The sequence below is a fragment of the Lepisma saccharinum genome, chromosome 26 (assembly GCF_977018435.1).
Source record: "Lepisma saccharinum chromosome 26, izLepSacc3.1, whole genome shotgun sequence".
Classification (NCBI taxonomy): Eukaryota; Metazoa; Arthropoda; class Insecta; order Zygentoma; family Lepismatidae; genus Lepisma; species Lepisma saccharinum.
In genome coordinates this window covers 45915145-45928343 of record NC_139254.1, presented here as the reverse complement: position 1 = coordinate 45928343, position 13199 = coordinate 45915145, and the positions used below count along the sequence as shown (strand labels likewise).

The 13199-nt window shown below is 36.5% G+C and overlaps 1 protein-coding gene across 1 annotated transcript in view; it reads right to left on the bottom strand.

The window, feature by feature from the left end:
- Positions 1–1609: 1609 nt before the first annotated feature.
- Positions 1610–13199, bottom strand: part of LOC145979313 (alpha-tocopherol transfer protein-like) — a 105533-nt gene continuing 93943 nt past the window's right edge. Inside the window, exon 7 of the mRNA XM_083112155.1 lies at positions 1610–4931. Within this exon, the coding sequence (XP_082968281.1) occupies positions 4780–4931 (152 nt within the window). The 3' untranslated portion in view covers positions 1610–4779. The remainder of the gene's footprint in view (positions 4932–13199) is intronic.

Below are 13199 nucleotides of genomic sequence, written 5' to 3'. Positions count from 1 at the left end.
AGTAGATTTGATAACTGCAACATCAAGAACATATATCTTAAAAATGGCAGAAATGAGGTATTCCCTAGAGAAAATTACAATTTAGACATGTCCAAGGATGATTTCCTCAAATTATATGAAGCATTTTCATCATACAAAAGAGTCACTACTGGCAATACTGACATGTATTACACACCAGATGAATTCAAAGCACAGAGACCCATGTTTGTAATCAACACTTCAAAAAGGAAACAAGTTGTGGTGAATGACAGGACAAACATTAAAATTATCTGTGAATTCCATGAGGCATTACCTGATGACACCATATGTAGTGTTATTCTCATAGGTGCAAAATCATATGTTTATGATGTAAGAAATGAGAGGGTCACAGAGCAATTCTAGAGGCCCGATTCAAACACAGAGGCCCTTTGATATAAAACAACACTTTACCGTCAGAAAATATATTACCTACCCATTTTATAGCACCTCTGCTCGTGGCAGAAAAGCTTTTATATATATTACCTAGCCAAATTTAACAGCACATCTGCCAAAAGCCTAAATACAGGAAATATTGCAATGATTATTCTGTTGCGACAAGGCCAAACAATATCCGAGAAGCCAATACTAGGAATTTCCTCAATATGATGGATGGTTCCTGAAAAGGGCATAGTGTAGATAAGAATTTCTCTTTGAGTTCCATGACAAATGACATGTAATTTCCCTTGGAAAAGACACAGTGCAGGTAATATCAACAGATATAATCACTCAGGCATTTACTAATTTCTCTTTGATGATGAATAACTCTGAAAAAACACAATATAGATTATATCTGCTGGCATACAACTCCCGGGCATGCAATAATTTATTGCTGGCCGAAACATGGGACTGATCAAAAGATTATAAAAACATGGAAACAATAAATTATGTTTGTCCGCGTCTCTTCCCATTGTATTGATCGGGCAATTTTTACCTGCATAACAACAGTTAATAGCTGAGCTGATATGCACAACACTCCACTAAGTTCTATGAGTTGTATATCAATTCAAGATTTTGACAGAAAAAACATACTATAAACAATAAAATCATATGGGAACTTGGTACTGTTGTAAGTATAGGCAAATCAATCTGAGGGGAGCTCTTCTTTTCTGAAAAATTCCCCGAGGGCATTTTTACAAAATCCTTGGGTTAGGCAGGGTGCTACACTAGAGCAAAAAACTCATATGAACATGTTGAGCAAGTTTTAAGTGTAGCAAATCTGCATGAGAAGAGTTCTTCTTTTCTCGGGGAGCTCCTCCTTTCTCAGGGAGCTCTTCCTTTCTCAGGGAGCTCTTCCTTTCTCAGGAGGGCATTTTGACAAAAATCTCGGATTAGGCAGGGTTCCACACTTGAGCAAAAAGCTCATGTGGGCATGTTGAGCTAGTTTTAAGTATAAGCAAATCTGCTTGAGGGGAGCTGTTCCTTTCTCGGGTTTATAATATTGTATTTACTACTACTGCTGTACATGACATTTCGTCGAATATAACACGTGGATAATTTTTATGCAAATATTTGTAAAATGATGAGAAATTCAAAAACATATTCTAAAAAATTACTTTCAAAAATAACATTGAAAAATCATTACAATGGAGTGTTATTTTTTAAAAATAGATAACATTTTTATTTCTTTAAATTATTAATTAAATACAATACTTTGTTGCTCTATATAATAATAACAGAGGTAATCGAACAGAAGTCAAAACGATAATCTTCGGCGTGTGATACTGATAGCCCATCACCGAACCACTTTACCATCTTAAAAAAAATATGAAGTTTCTTTCTCGGAAATTACTGGCTAGTGCACGCTGGAACCTTGCCATACCAATATCTACCTACCACTAAAAGAAGCCACGTCATAATCTCAATTTTCGAAGCAGTAACCTCTCCATGTAAAACGATTGCGTCGTAAATATAGTAGATTTTGCTTAAATGTTTTGTGACATTCATACCACCTTTCTTTCATTTGCTACAAAGGAGCGTTTGGGTGTGTTGTTTATAAAGAGGTGGGTGGGGATTATATTTCTAATGCACATTGAACGAATTGGTGTTATCTTATAATCATGCCGTATGAAGGAACGAACTCGTGGGGTAGTTGTTATCGCATTGTGTTGTCACTCTAATGGTAGTAGGTTCAAATCCCAACGATGACAAAAACTTTTCGTAAGCTTTATTCGTTCCCATTGCTACTATTTGAATTAGTCTTCTTTGAAATTAACAACGAAAGATTATACAATTAACTCTCTTCCTTTCAAAATGGTAATATAAGGACAGGTTTCTTATTATAAGAATTGGAAATTTTAGTGGTCTCAACGCATCTAAAATCCAAAATACTAGATCGACGTTATTTTCCTACTGAATTCTAAGTCCACTTTATGCACAGATAGGCTAATCGGGCCTGGACCTACAGTTTAAAGTGAGATATGAAACACTATGTGTCTCCACTTGTTATCCTGCACTGAACTTAAACAAACAGCTCCCCGCCCCCATTTCTAAAACAAATTAACATGAAATTTGGTATTTATAAGATAATCATTATTGATTTGATTGTTTTTATTACTGAACGTCAAATAAAACATTTTCTACAATCATCTCTTCGCCCTATCTCTCCCAATATCTTTCTGTTCCTCTGTTTTCCCCCTTCCCCACCCCCACACACATGTATCAAAATTCTTCTTTTCTTAGGTTTTCATGTGCATAAATATAACATTAAATATCCCCAAAAATACTATTTATTTTCTACCTTCCGTCACCCATCTCCAACTCCCACAACCCCTCATTATTATTGGCGTTCGCCAGACCATAGTGGTAATGTATCGACATATTGTAATCAGTGTGTCCTTTTCCGAGTTCCAGTCAGATCGCATAAGGTTTCAGATTCCAATTTAAATGTATACCGAGTCGTGATTGGCCTATGTGTGCAAAAAATGATGTTAAAACGAACTCTTCACCTCAATAATGCAATTTGTGTATTTTATTTCAGCTGTGGTTCCCTCTTTCCGCGGAAAATAACGAATTAACCTAATCATTAACTCAACAAACAAAAATGCATCTCTAAATTAATTAATGAAAACTGTTATTACACCCAAACCGCTATTTTATCGTAAATGTAAATGAAATGTCATCTCACGTAGTGAAAACAATGTGAAAATTGTTGTAATCAGTGATATATGATTGTCAAACACATACATGAATACATACGTATATTAAGTTCGTGAATTATAGTTGGGAGAATTTAATACTAATTGAAAAGATTAAAGGCAATTAAAGCGACAAAGTATACTTTTTCGCAATATTTCTGCTGATTCGCGTTATTGAAACAATATTTAACCAATGGGGACGTTATCTCATGTTTGAAAATTCTGCATTGGTTGAACTTCCTGTGGACAAGACCGTGAGTCACGCCTCCTGCAACTCCGAATCGAACTTCACTCTGATTGGAGGATCGTATATTTCACAACACTTTCTTGTTTGAGAGCTACCAACATAATTTCGTAAGACGTTGGACTTAGAAAAATGCCATGCGACAGATTTTTCTTACATGACTGTACCATATTTAGACACCTTAATAAATTCTTTGGAATCCAGGTTTTTAACAGAGAATGAAAACTGTTTCTCCCTACTTCAACTGCATCCAAAGAACATGAGAGTACTCAAGGAAGCTGATTATTTAACTCATGTGGAAAATATATTACATGTATATGGACGTAACGTTTCGCACAATGACCTTTTAGACAACTTGAAAGCTGAAGCTACAACGTGGTTTCATATGTGGAAAAAACAGATCACAAGAAGAAATAAACTTAAGTTTGATTGAAGTGCTTGAAACATCCCCACTCCTTTACCCCTCGATAGCAAAGGCACTGAAAATTGCATTAGCACTGCCTGTGAAAACTTGCACCATTGAGCGTTCATTCAGCACCTTAAGGAGAATTAAAACTTGGTTGAGATCAACGATGTTGGAGGAACGTCTGGATGTTCTCCGTATGCGTAGTGTTCACAGAGACGGTATCAGCAATCAGGAAGCATTTGTTGATTTCTGTAATAAAGTGGTGGAATTATATGGATTGAAAAAATAAGGTTACAATTTTTTTTTTTCGAAGTGATTTTTTTGATTGCTTCAAACATAATGTTTTGCTGATTTTGTGCAGATAAAGTCAAAACATTTGGGAAGAAGAAAAGAAGGTTAGGGTATTTTGTTTCCATAGAGACTTTGACAGTTCTAGAGAAGAGTGTTTGTTAATATTTTCTGTAATTAACGGTTTTTGTATTTCAGATTACTAAACAATTTCTTTTGTAGAGTATGCTAAATTGCATTTGGCAGTAAGATTGTTTTCTGTGCTTGATCCAACAATATTTTGCAGTTCTTGAAAGAAAAATGATCATGGTGAAATACATAAAGTAATACATACAAACTTTCTACTTTCTCCTGTATAGTACAGTGTGTTACACCTCAAACGATGTTGTTACAGTAGTTTTACCTCCGTAATTATATTTCAACCAAGGATTTCTGGCTTCAAAATGCGTCACACTAAGCCCTAGAAGTGATTTCTTAAGAACATTGGAAAATTAAAATTGTTGATGATTCATACCTTAACACCATTGGGGCACAACTCAGTTTTGATCCCCCCCCCAGAAAAAAAAGTCTGTGGGCGCCTCTGTTGGAAATCAACCTCTTTGCACAAGTAATTTTCTTATCGTCTCACCACATTAATTACATTACAGTCGGAATAACCAAATAATGGTAAATTGATAATTTGACTTGAGTCAGTCCAAAGAGAGCTGCCTGAAGGAGCCTTCCATTCCAAGGAGATCACTCGCATTTCTCGGTTTCCCTGGTCTCTTGGATTCGTTCGCTTTCTTCTTTCCCAACTCTACTAACCAGTCTCTCTTGGCATAGAGCTCCTGGTTCCAGCGCTCTGGGAAGGAAAAAATATGAGAGTTTGAGGAATTTCATAGAAAAATTAAATGATTTAATAAAGTATCAAAATATTATTATTTGTATATAGTATCAAACATACTCATACTTTCATCACACTCAAAGTGTTCCACATTCTAGCACGAAAGTTAATAAGCATGGATACAACTTATCAAAAATATTCAGGTTTGTTTTTATTATTGTGTCACTTTGACAGCGTTGAGATGGACCTAAAGGAAGTCAGTAGGGATGGAAAACAGTATATAGATCTTGCTCAGGATAGGGGAGTAGTATAAAATATGATAGGATGAGCACAACTTTTAAGTGTAGAAAAGGCGAGGCTATTTGATTGAACAATCTGATTTGCTTACACTTAAAACAAAGCCAAAAGGGGCCTATACCCCAATTTTTCAGGTGTGATATGCTCTGATTTTTAAGAAATTCTGAATTTCTAGTGTAGAAAAGGCGAGGGCTCAACAGATAGATTTACCCATACTTAAAACAATGGCAAGAGGGGCTTATACCCCAATTCTTCAGGTGTGGAGGTTCGGGTTTAAGTCCTCATAAAATGTGAAGCCTCCCCTGATGGCAAAATGATAATATTGCTGTCTTGTAAACAAGGGGTTCTGGGTTCGAGTCCTGATAAAATATTTAAGATTGAAAACGTGTGGCAAAATAATATGTCCACAAGTGAGATTTTGAGAATAATTACTGCTAGTTGATAGCCCCCAGATCTTAAACCTGGTAAAAAGTGTTTTACAACAATATACTGCTAGCTGATAATACAGTTGAGGTTTCAAAGCTGGTAGAGTGTCTGGGGCCTCTCTGACAGCAAAGTGTTGGTATTATTGCTTTGTAATCAAGGGGCTTCTGTGTTTGAATCGGGTCTCTAGAACTGCTCCGTGACCCTCTCATTTCTCACATCATAAACATATGATTTTTCACCTATGAGAATAACACTACATATGGTGTCATCGGGTAAAGCCTCGTGGAATTCACAGATAATTTTAATGTTTGTTCTGTCATTCACCACAAATTGTTTCCTTTTTGAAGTGTTAATTACAAACATGGGTCTCTGTGTCTTGAATTCATCTGGTGCGTAATACATGTCAGTACTGCCAGTAGTGACCCTCTTGAAGGAAGAAAAAGCCTCATATAATTTAAGAAAATCATCCTTGGACATGTCTAAATTATAATTTTCTCTAGGGAATACCTCATTTCTGCCATTTTTAAGATATATGTTCTTGATGTTGCAGCTATCAAATTTACTTGAATTTTTTTCCTGATTATTGTGTCTCCCAGTCTGAAACAGTACCACCACAAAATCAGGCATGTCGTATTGTATGCTGGAGAATGAATTTGTAGCATCAAACTCATAATAAGAACCAGATGCGGGCTTCTGTACGCATTGATATGTGTAACATTGCAGAGGAATCTGTGGATTTTTTATTATATCAGCTTTGTATTTAAGAGCGTAACTGGCCTCATACTCAACAACAGGGATTCTTAGCTCCATAGTCTGAATAATGCATTTGCCCTCATCTGGTAAGGTATTAGGCAGAGCTTCCCCTGTAGGGTTTAATGTGCTGTACCTCATCAAAGCATTATTATCATTGGCAGCTCTTCTAAATGTGATTCTTAACCCGCCCTTCCACATAATATCTTTGTAATCCGAGAAGAATCCTGGCAACAGGCGCATAGGAAACAGCACTGTGTGATTTTTAGATAATATCTTATCACCAGCTTCAAATCCCCCTATTTTGTAGTAAGAAGCTTCGGTTTTGGATAATTTTAATGTGGCCAAAGCTGTGGAGGTAATGCCGGGATAATTCACTCTGTTTATAACAACGCCATGCTTTCTGATCTCAATTTCAGAGAACAGATGCGGCACAAAATTGTCTACCAATCTTATATTTGAATTTGCCGGATAATCTGTTCCATCGAGCTTTACAACATCAAATTTGATGTATAGATCTGCTCTGTGGGGGTGTATAAATCCATCCCCTACATCAAGATCAACCTCAATTTCTGTGTTGGGTTGATTTAAATTTGCAAATGTCCTCCTGTTTGGGGGGAATGATTGTAGCTCATAACTCTCAATATTTTCCATTGTATGTATTTTTATTTAAATATTAATCTCTATGATAGCAGTTGTTGTGGCTCCAGCAAAATCAACTAATTCTTCTTTTTCATTAGTGACCATCAATTCAATGTAATCTATTCTATTATGGCACACAGGAAAATATAATGTTGGGGATGGATTGTAGATGATGGGCTCCATGAATTCAGAATTAGGTTTGAATGTTGCAATGATGCCAGTTTGTTTGTGAGTGCCTATGCCATTTGATTTGGTGATCATACCCTCGGCCACATTACAGTGAATATTCAGAGTCTCTATGGCTAAGAATTTAGGTATATTCATAGCAGTGTGTTTGATGGCCGCTTCGAGTTTTGTGTTGTTCTCAAAGCCTAACAGCTCTCCTATAGTACCCAGATGCACTGTTTCTGTAGCAGATACAATCTCTACTCTGTGAGTGACAGAATTTTGACTTAACACTACACCTCTGGGTAATTGAGCATTTAGAGTGGATAGATTATATTGCCCTGGAGTGATGACAATTTTTTGATCCCCTACTGCAATTGTATTGTTGTGGTGTGTAATATTAGGGATCAAGTACATGCCGTAAAATGCTCTGAGAGCTATTGTTTTGGGATACACTATGTCATCATGCAATTTGAGTTTCAATATTGAATTTTGGCTGGTGAGATGGAATACCCCCATGATGTTTTAAATACCACAAGGCTTTTTGAAAATTTTCAATTGATGGTTTATTTATTTGAGACATATATCTAAGAACAGATAAACACAAATGTCCGCAATTAACATCTTTGAAGTTTTGAACACGGGCATTATTGTAATAAAGATTGGGTGATTTTAGATATTTTACTAAATTTTCAGGTGGAACACCTCCAAATGAATCAAACACAAATGCCTCATTGTTTAAATATTTAAGATAACAGATCCAGTGAGTGCCCTGATTTTTGTACTCATCCAAATTAACAATGCCACACTCTTTGTTGAGTGGTTGTTCTGGTAAAGAATCAGATATGTACACACCTCTAAAATGTTTGATGCCCAGTGGCTTGATTAAAGCTTCAATATCTTTGTTTGTAAGCGGCTCTTGTTTTTTTTAAACTTATTCATGGCTCTCTTAACACCTTTGCCTTTTTTCTCCATGGCCAGGTTATGGCGCCTCTGTTCATCTAATTCTGCCCTATTTTTCTTGGCATCTATTACTGTTTTTGCTATGGCAGCTGATCCCCCAGCCAAGCTCCCAACAGCCCCGAGAGCAGCTAAGATGGCCGGGATGGTAAATATGAAACCCCCCACATGTGATTTTTTCATTGATTGCTGTAATTTTTTTAATTGGGGGGTACTAAGCAACAATTTCATACCATGACCCTTTGCAATACAAGAATTTTTTTTCTTGCGTTGCTTTTTGGTCAAGAGACTGTCAATAGTTTTAAGAGATTTGAGACCTGCATAAGGTATTTGATACATAACACCCTTGGGCTTCATTGTAGGTTTATTATATATATATTCACAAACCCCACCCCAGTTTTTGTTTGGTGCTCATAGCTATGGTGGTTCCCAATGCTGCTATTTTTTCACTCAAAGAAGCATCTTTGCTTACAAATCTACCAAATGCAGCCTCTTCTAATTTCTTGTCTGCAACATGTCTCTTGTCAAGATCAGAATGTGTGTTGTATGCTATGTCATGGTCTCTACAAGCAGCATCTAGGGGATTTACACCAGGATCACCCCTGTTTAATCTATGATCCAATTTTGTGCCGGGACCACAATACTGATAGCCTGGAATATGTAGTTCAAATTGCAGCTTGTTTATAATGTCATTAACCAGGCCCCGACCCTCAGAAATATTCCAAAATTTGGGGGGTAGAGTATTAATAATTTTTATGAGATATCCAATCCCCTTAGTGTCATTCACTATAAAATTAGACAATTTGGTGCTTATCATGTCCATAATTCCAACTTTTTCATTGTAAAAATTGTGGTTCCCAGCATTTTCCTCCCCAGCTATCACCAATAACCTATCTACAAGTTTCCTGACATCATCAACCCACACAAATTCTTTAGGCAGGGTGTTGTATTGTTTGATTCCACTACCTGTCTTGATCTGTGACCATATGGGCTTGATTAAATTATTGTATTTTGCCCCACTGCTAGACTTGACTCTTTTTTGTGTGGGATCATTGTTCTGGTATAGAGCATCTGATTTTATTAATATTTCTTTGTAATCCTCATAATCTTGATCTGTATAGCTGCCAGGCCTTTTCCTAGTTATCAATTCCCACAATCCAGGTGTGCCGGTGTACTTAACAAAAGCACCTTTTTCTCCGAGACGAGATTCTGAATAAACAATTATATCATCCCCCATAAATGTTACTCTGAAATTGCCAATTCTATGTATGATGCTCCCATCAAGCTCTGTGTCAGCATATAAGCCAAAAACCTCATCTTTGTTGTCTTTAGGTGTGGTTAAATATTTTTGAGCAAGAAGACCCAATTCAATAGGATCCTGTGTAGCTTCAATACTTCGAGGAGCAATAGGACTAGGTGTATGAATGCTGGAAAGTGGGGTGAATGGATAATCTAATATGTTCCTAGCAGCTACAGGCACAAGCTCCGTGATCAAATCTTGATTTTGCTCTGTAACAGTTTTGATATTCTTACCTAAATTATTAATAGCATCAATTACAGGCTGTTCTGTTTGTTTGTGTTTTTCATAAATTCCACGGTTCTCTGATTTCCATCCCTTAAATCTTTTTACAAGATAATCTCTTAACTTAAGATCGGCAATGATTGGCCTTTTCATGGTTATTTATATATGTTTCAACGTCTAGAAAATCGTTGATTTTATTTCTGTATTTTCCAGTATTAGGTGTTCTTGTCATATCAATTGTGACAAACCCATAACTGTCCTGGTTCCAGCACCTACTGCAAAACTTGGAAAAATCATTGTAGCTCAAGTCCCCACCTACATATTCATCATGTATGTGTTTGAGGTTGGTATGATCTTGATGAAACACACATATAAAATTGCTGTTGTCTCGGATCAGCTGCTTCGGTATTTTAGAAAAAGTCTGTGCCAGGTAGAAACAATCAATATTTTTGTGCCGCCCCTGTGTAAAGAAATTTCTAACCTTGTTTTGATTATCCAGTATAACGTCATCAAACACAACAACGGAATTATCGAGACATTCATGAAGTGGCTTAACATCTGGTTCAAAAGTGGCAATATCTAATCCATCATATAGCTTCATCAGCTGCTGATATTTTAATTGTTCCAAGCTCTTAGAGAAGATATACAAGTGCCTGTTTTTCCAGTCTAACCAGTTGGGTGCCAATAAAAAATTATCAACCATTAGTGTAGTTTTACCACAAGCAGATGGCCCAACAATAAGACACCTAATATTTTCAGGCAGCAACTTGCCATTTCTCTTAATCTGCTGTTCAGGTTCTGGCAGCCTCTTTATAACATCCCAGGTGCTCATATTATTATTTTGTTTGCATCGATCCAGCTGTGCTCTGGAAGTCCTAGCCATTTGACAAATAACTTGTTGCCTTTTCTGCGGATGATTTTTTCTATGAGATATGTGTCAGGCTGTTTAGTTTTGCTGAGCTCTTGTTCATAGAACCTGCCTTTGAGAATTTCTCCTCGGTGATCTTTTATTATATATGTGTTAAGGGTCCCGGGTTTAACTTGAACTACTGTAAATAATTCAGTACTCCAGTTTCTTGTAAAGCCTCTCTTGAATAAGTGCTTATATTTGCTTATTCTTACTTGATCACCTACCCTGTATTTGGCATTTCTTGTTGTTGGCTGGTATCTAGGATAATAAACAGTCCTGATCAATTTTTGCTCATCAGATGAAGTTACTTCAGAGGGTTTCATGTTGATTGTGGAATGGACCGAGTTGTTATATTTATGTAGAAGTTCTGGAAGAATATTAATCCATTTATAATTACCTTGAAGTGTAAATTGTTTATACATAAGATTTTTTAGGGTTTTGTTGAATCTCTCTACAATTGAGGCCTTGAGGTCACTGTAACTCGAATAATGTTGTATTGCCTGGCTTTTAATAAATTGTTGAAACACTGAATTATAAAATTCTTTGCCATTATCTGTTTGCAAATAGCGCGGGGATCTTCCACTCTGATTGATGATTGTCCTGATGGCTTCTGTAACACATTTTCCAGTCTTGGATTTGAGTGGCACAGCCCAGGCAAATTTTGAAAATGTATCTATTACAGTGAGTAGATACTTGTAGCCCTTGTTGATTTTGTCTAAGTTTTTCAACTGTCCACTTGCCAACTCAATCAAGTCGCTCTGCCATAAATCATCTATGCCCTTTGTGACTACTGGGAGTCTCTTAAAATTATGTCTGGCTTGTCTGTGTAATTCATCAACAATAATTTCTCTAGACATAATATGTAAACAAGAATATTGCAACTATGGGGTGTTCAGCAGCTGATACTACAGGATTTTCTAAATATAATTTGTCCCCTATTTGTATTTTAAATTCCAGAGATCCATCATCTTCAGTATAGGCTGTTTCTAATGTATTGGGATCTGTAAAATCCTCTAACTCTACACTGGTGATTTTCGGTTTGTTGTCAGCATTTGTTATTGATAAGGTAGGGTAGTGGTGTGCCTGTGGCTGATGCCAATATTTGATCTTGATTGGTCTCAATGTGCCCCCAACAAAAAACTGGTAATAAAATTGTACAGGGGACAGCATATATATTATGCCACCTGGTGTAAATGGTGAATCATATTCTTTGTTGGGGATGCTGTACAATTCAAGAATTACTGTATGTTTTGGATTCTCGATTATGCCTGTTATTTCCTTTTCTGCTGTGAGCAATCTGCTTGTTACAGATTCAAGGTGCTCATTGATGGTCCTAACAACATCATCGTAGCCTGGCTTGATTTTTATGTCCACAATAAGTTTCTTGTATTGTTGCACAATCTCTTGAAGCTGGGTGGCAAAAACAGACAGAGCATTTGCTTGATTGGATTCCATGGCCCCTAGCTGCTGCTTGATATTAGCTACAATTTGTTGCAAATTTTCAACAACTGCCAATTTTGAATTTTGAGCAGTAAGATCATGAACTTGTCTTCTGATATCCTCAAACAGGGCATGCAGTTCATTAATATGTTGATTAGTTGGTAGAGTGGCCACTGTCTGAGTGAGTTGTTTGATCTCTGCCTGGATATTCTTGAAATCTTCTGATTTCAATATCCTATTCACTGCCCTCTTAATATTTTTAAGTTCCTGTGATGTGGGAACATTTGATACTGTATTTTGCAAAGATTCAAGTGCCAATTTGACATTGTTTAATTCAGAAGCATCAGCCACATTTTGCATAGCATTTTGGAGCAGGGCTATATCTGCCTGAGTGGGTGTGGATTGTTGTAAAATTTCAAGTTTTGTTTGGATATCATCTATCAAGTGATGAAAATGAGACAGTTCAGATTCAGTGTTGAGGTTTTCAAGTTTTGTGATCTGTTGCTGGACACTAACAAGAGTATCTACAATACCGGGCAGGCGAGATTCTTGTACATTTGCCAAATCACTTTGCACTGCTGCTATTGTACCTTCAAGATGGGTTATGGTACTTTGAATTTTTCCAAAATCTTCATATGTCTCAAGTTGCAGCTTGATGTTTGCAACACTCCGAGTTATTGCATTCAAAGCATCAGAAGATGGCAAATTGTTCATAAAATTTTCAAGTGTCTCAATTTTTTCTTTAACCTCGGCTATGGCTTTGTGCAGAGGATCCAGATTAGGTATTTGGAGTGACTGAATCTGTTCTTTTAGAGTGGAAATGACTAGATCAAAATCTTCTTGTGATTTTATGCTTTTGACAATTGTTTGGAGCTGTGCCTGGACATTATTTATTTGCTCTTCCAATTGTTGTTTCAATTGCTCAGAGTTGGTGGCCTGGGTCTTAAATTTGGCTTGAAGAGCTGCAACAGCTTCTTCCAAACTTTGAAAATTATCCAATGTGGCCAAATCAGTATATTTTTGAAGCAACAATTTGAGTTCAGAATCAATTTTAAGAAGAGGGTCCATGCATTGTGATTGTAAATTTGTAATTTCTAATTGAAGACTGGCATTGAGTGTGGTTTGTAAAGCTTGTAAATCACTTCTTAATTTCTTGACTCTGACATCAAGCACA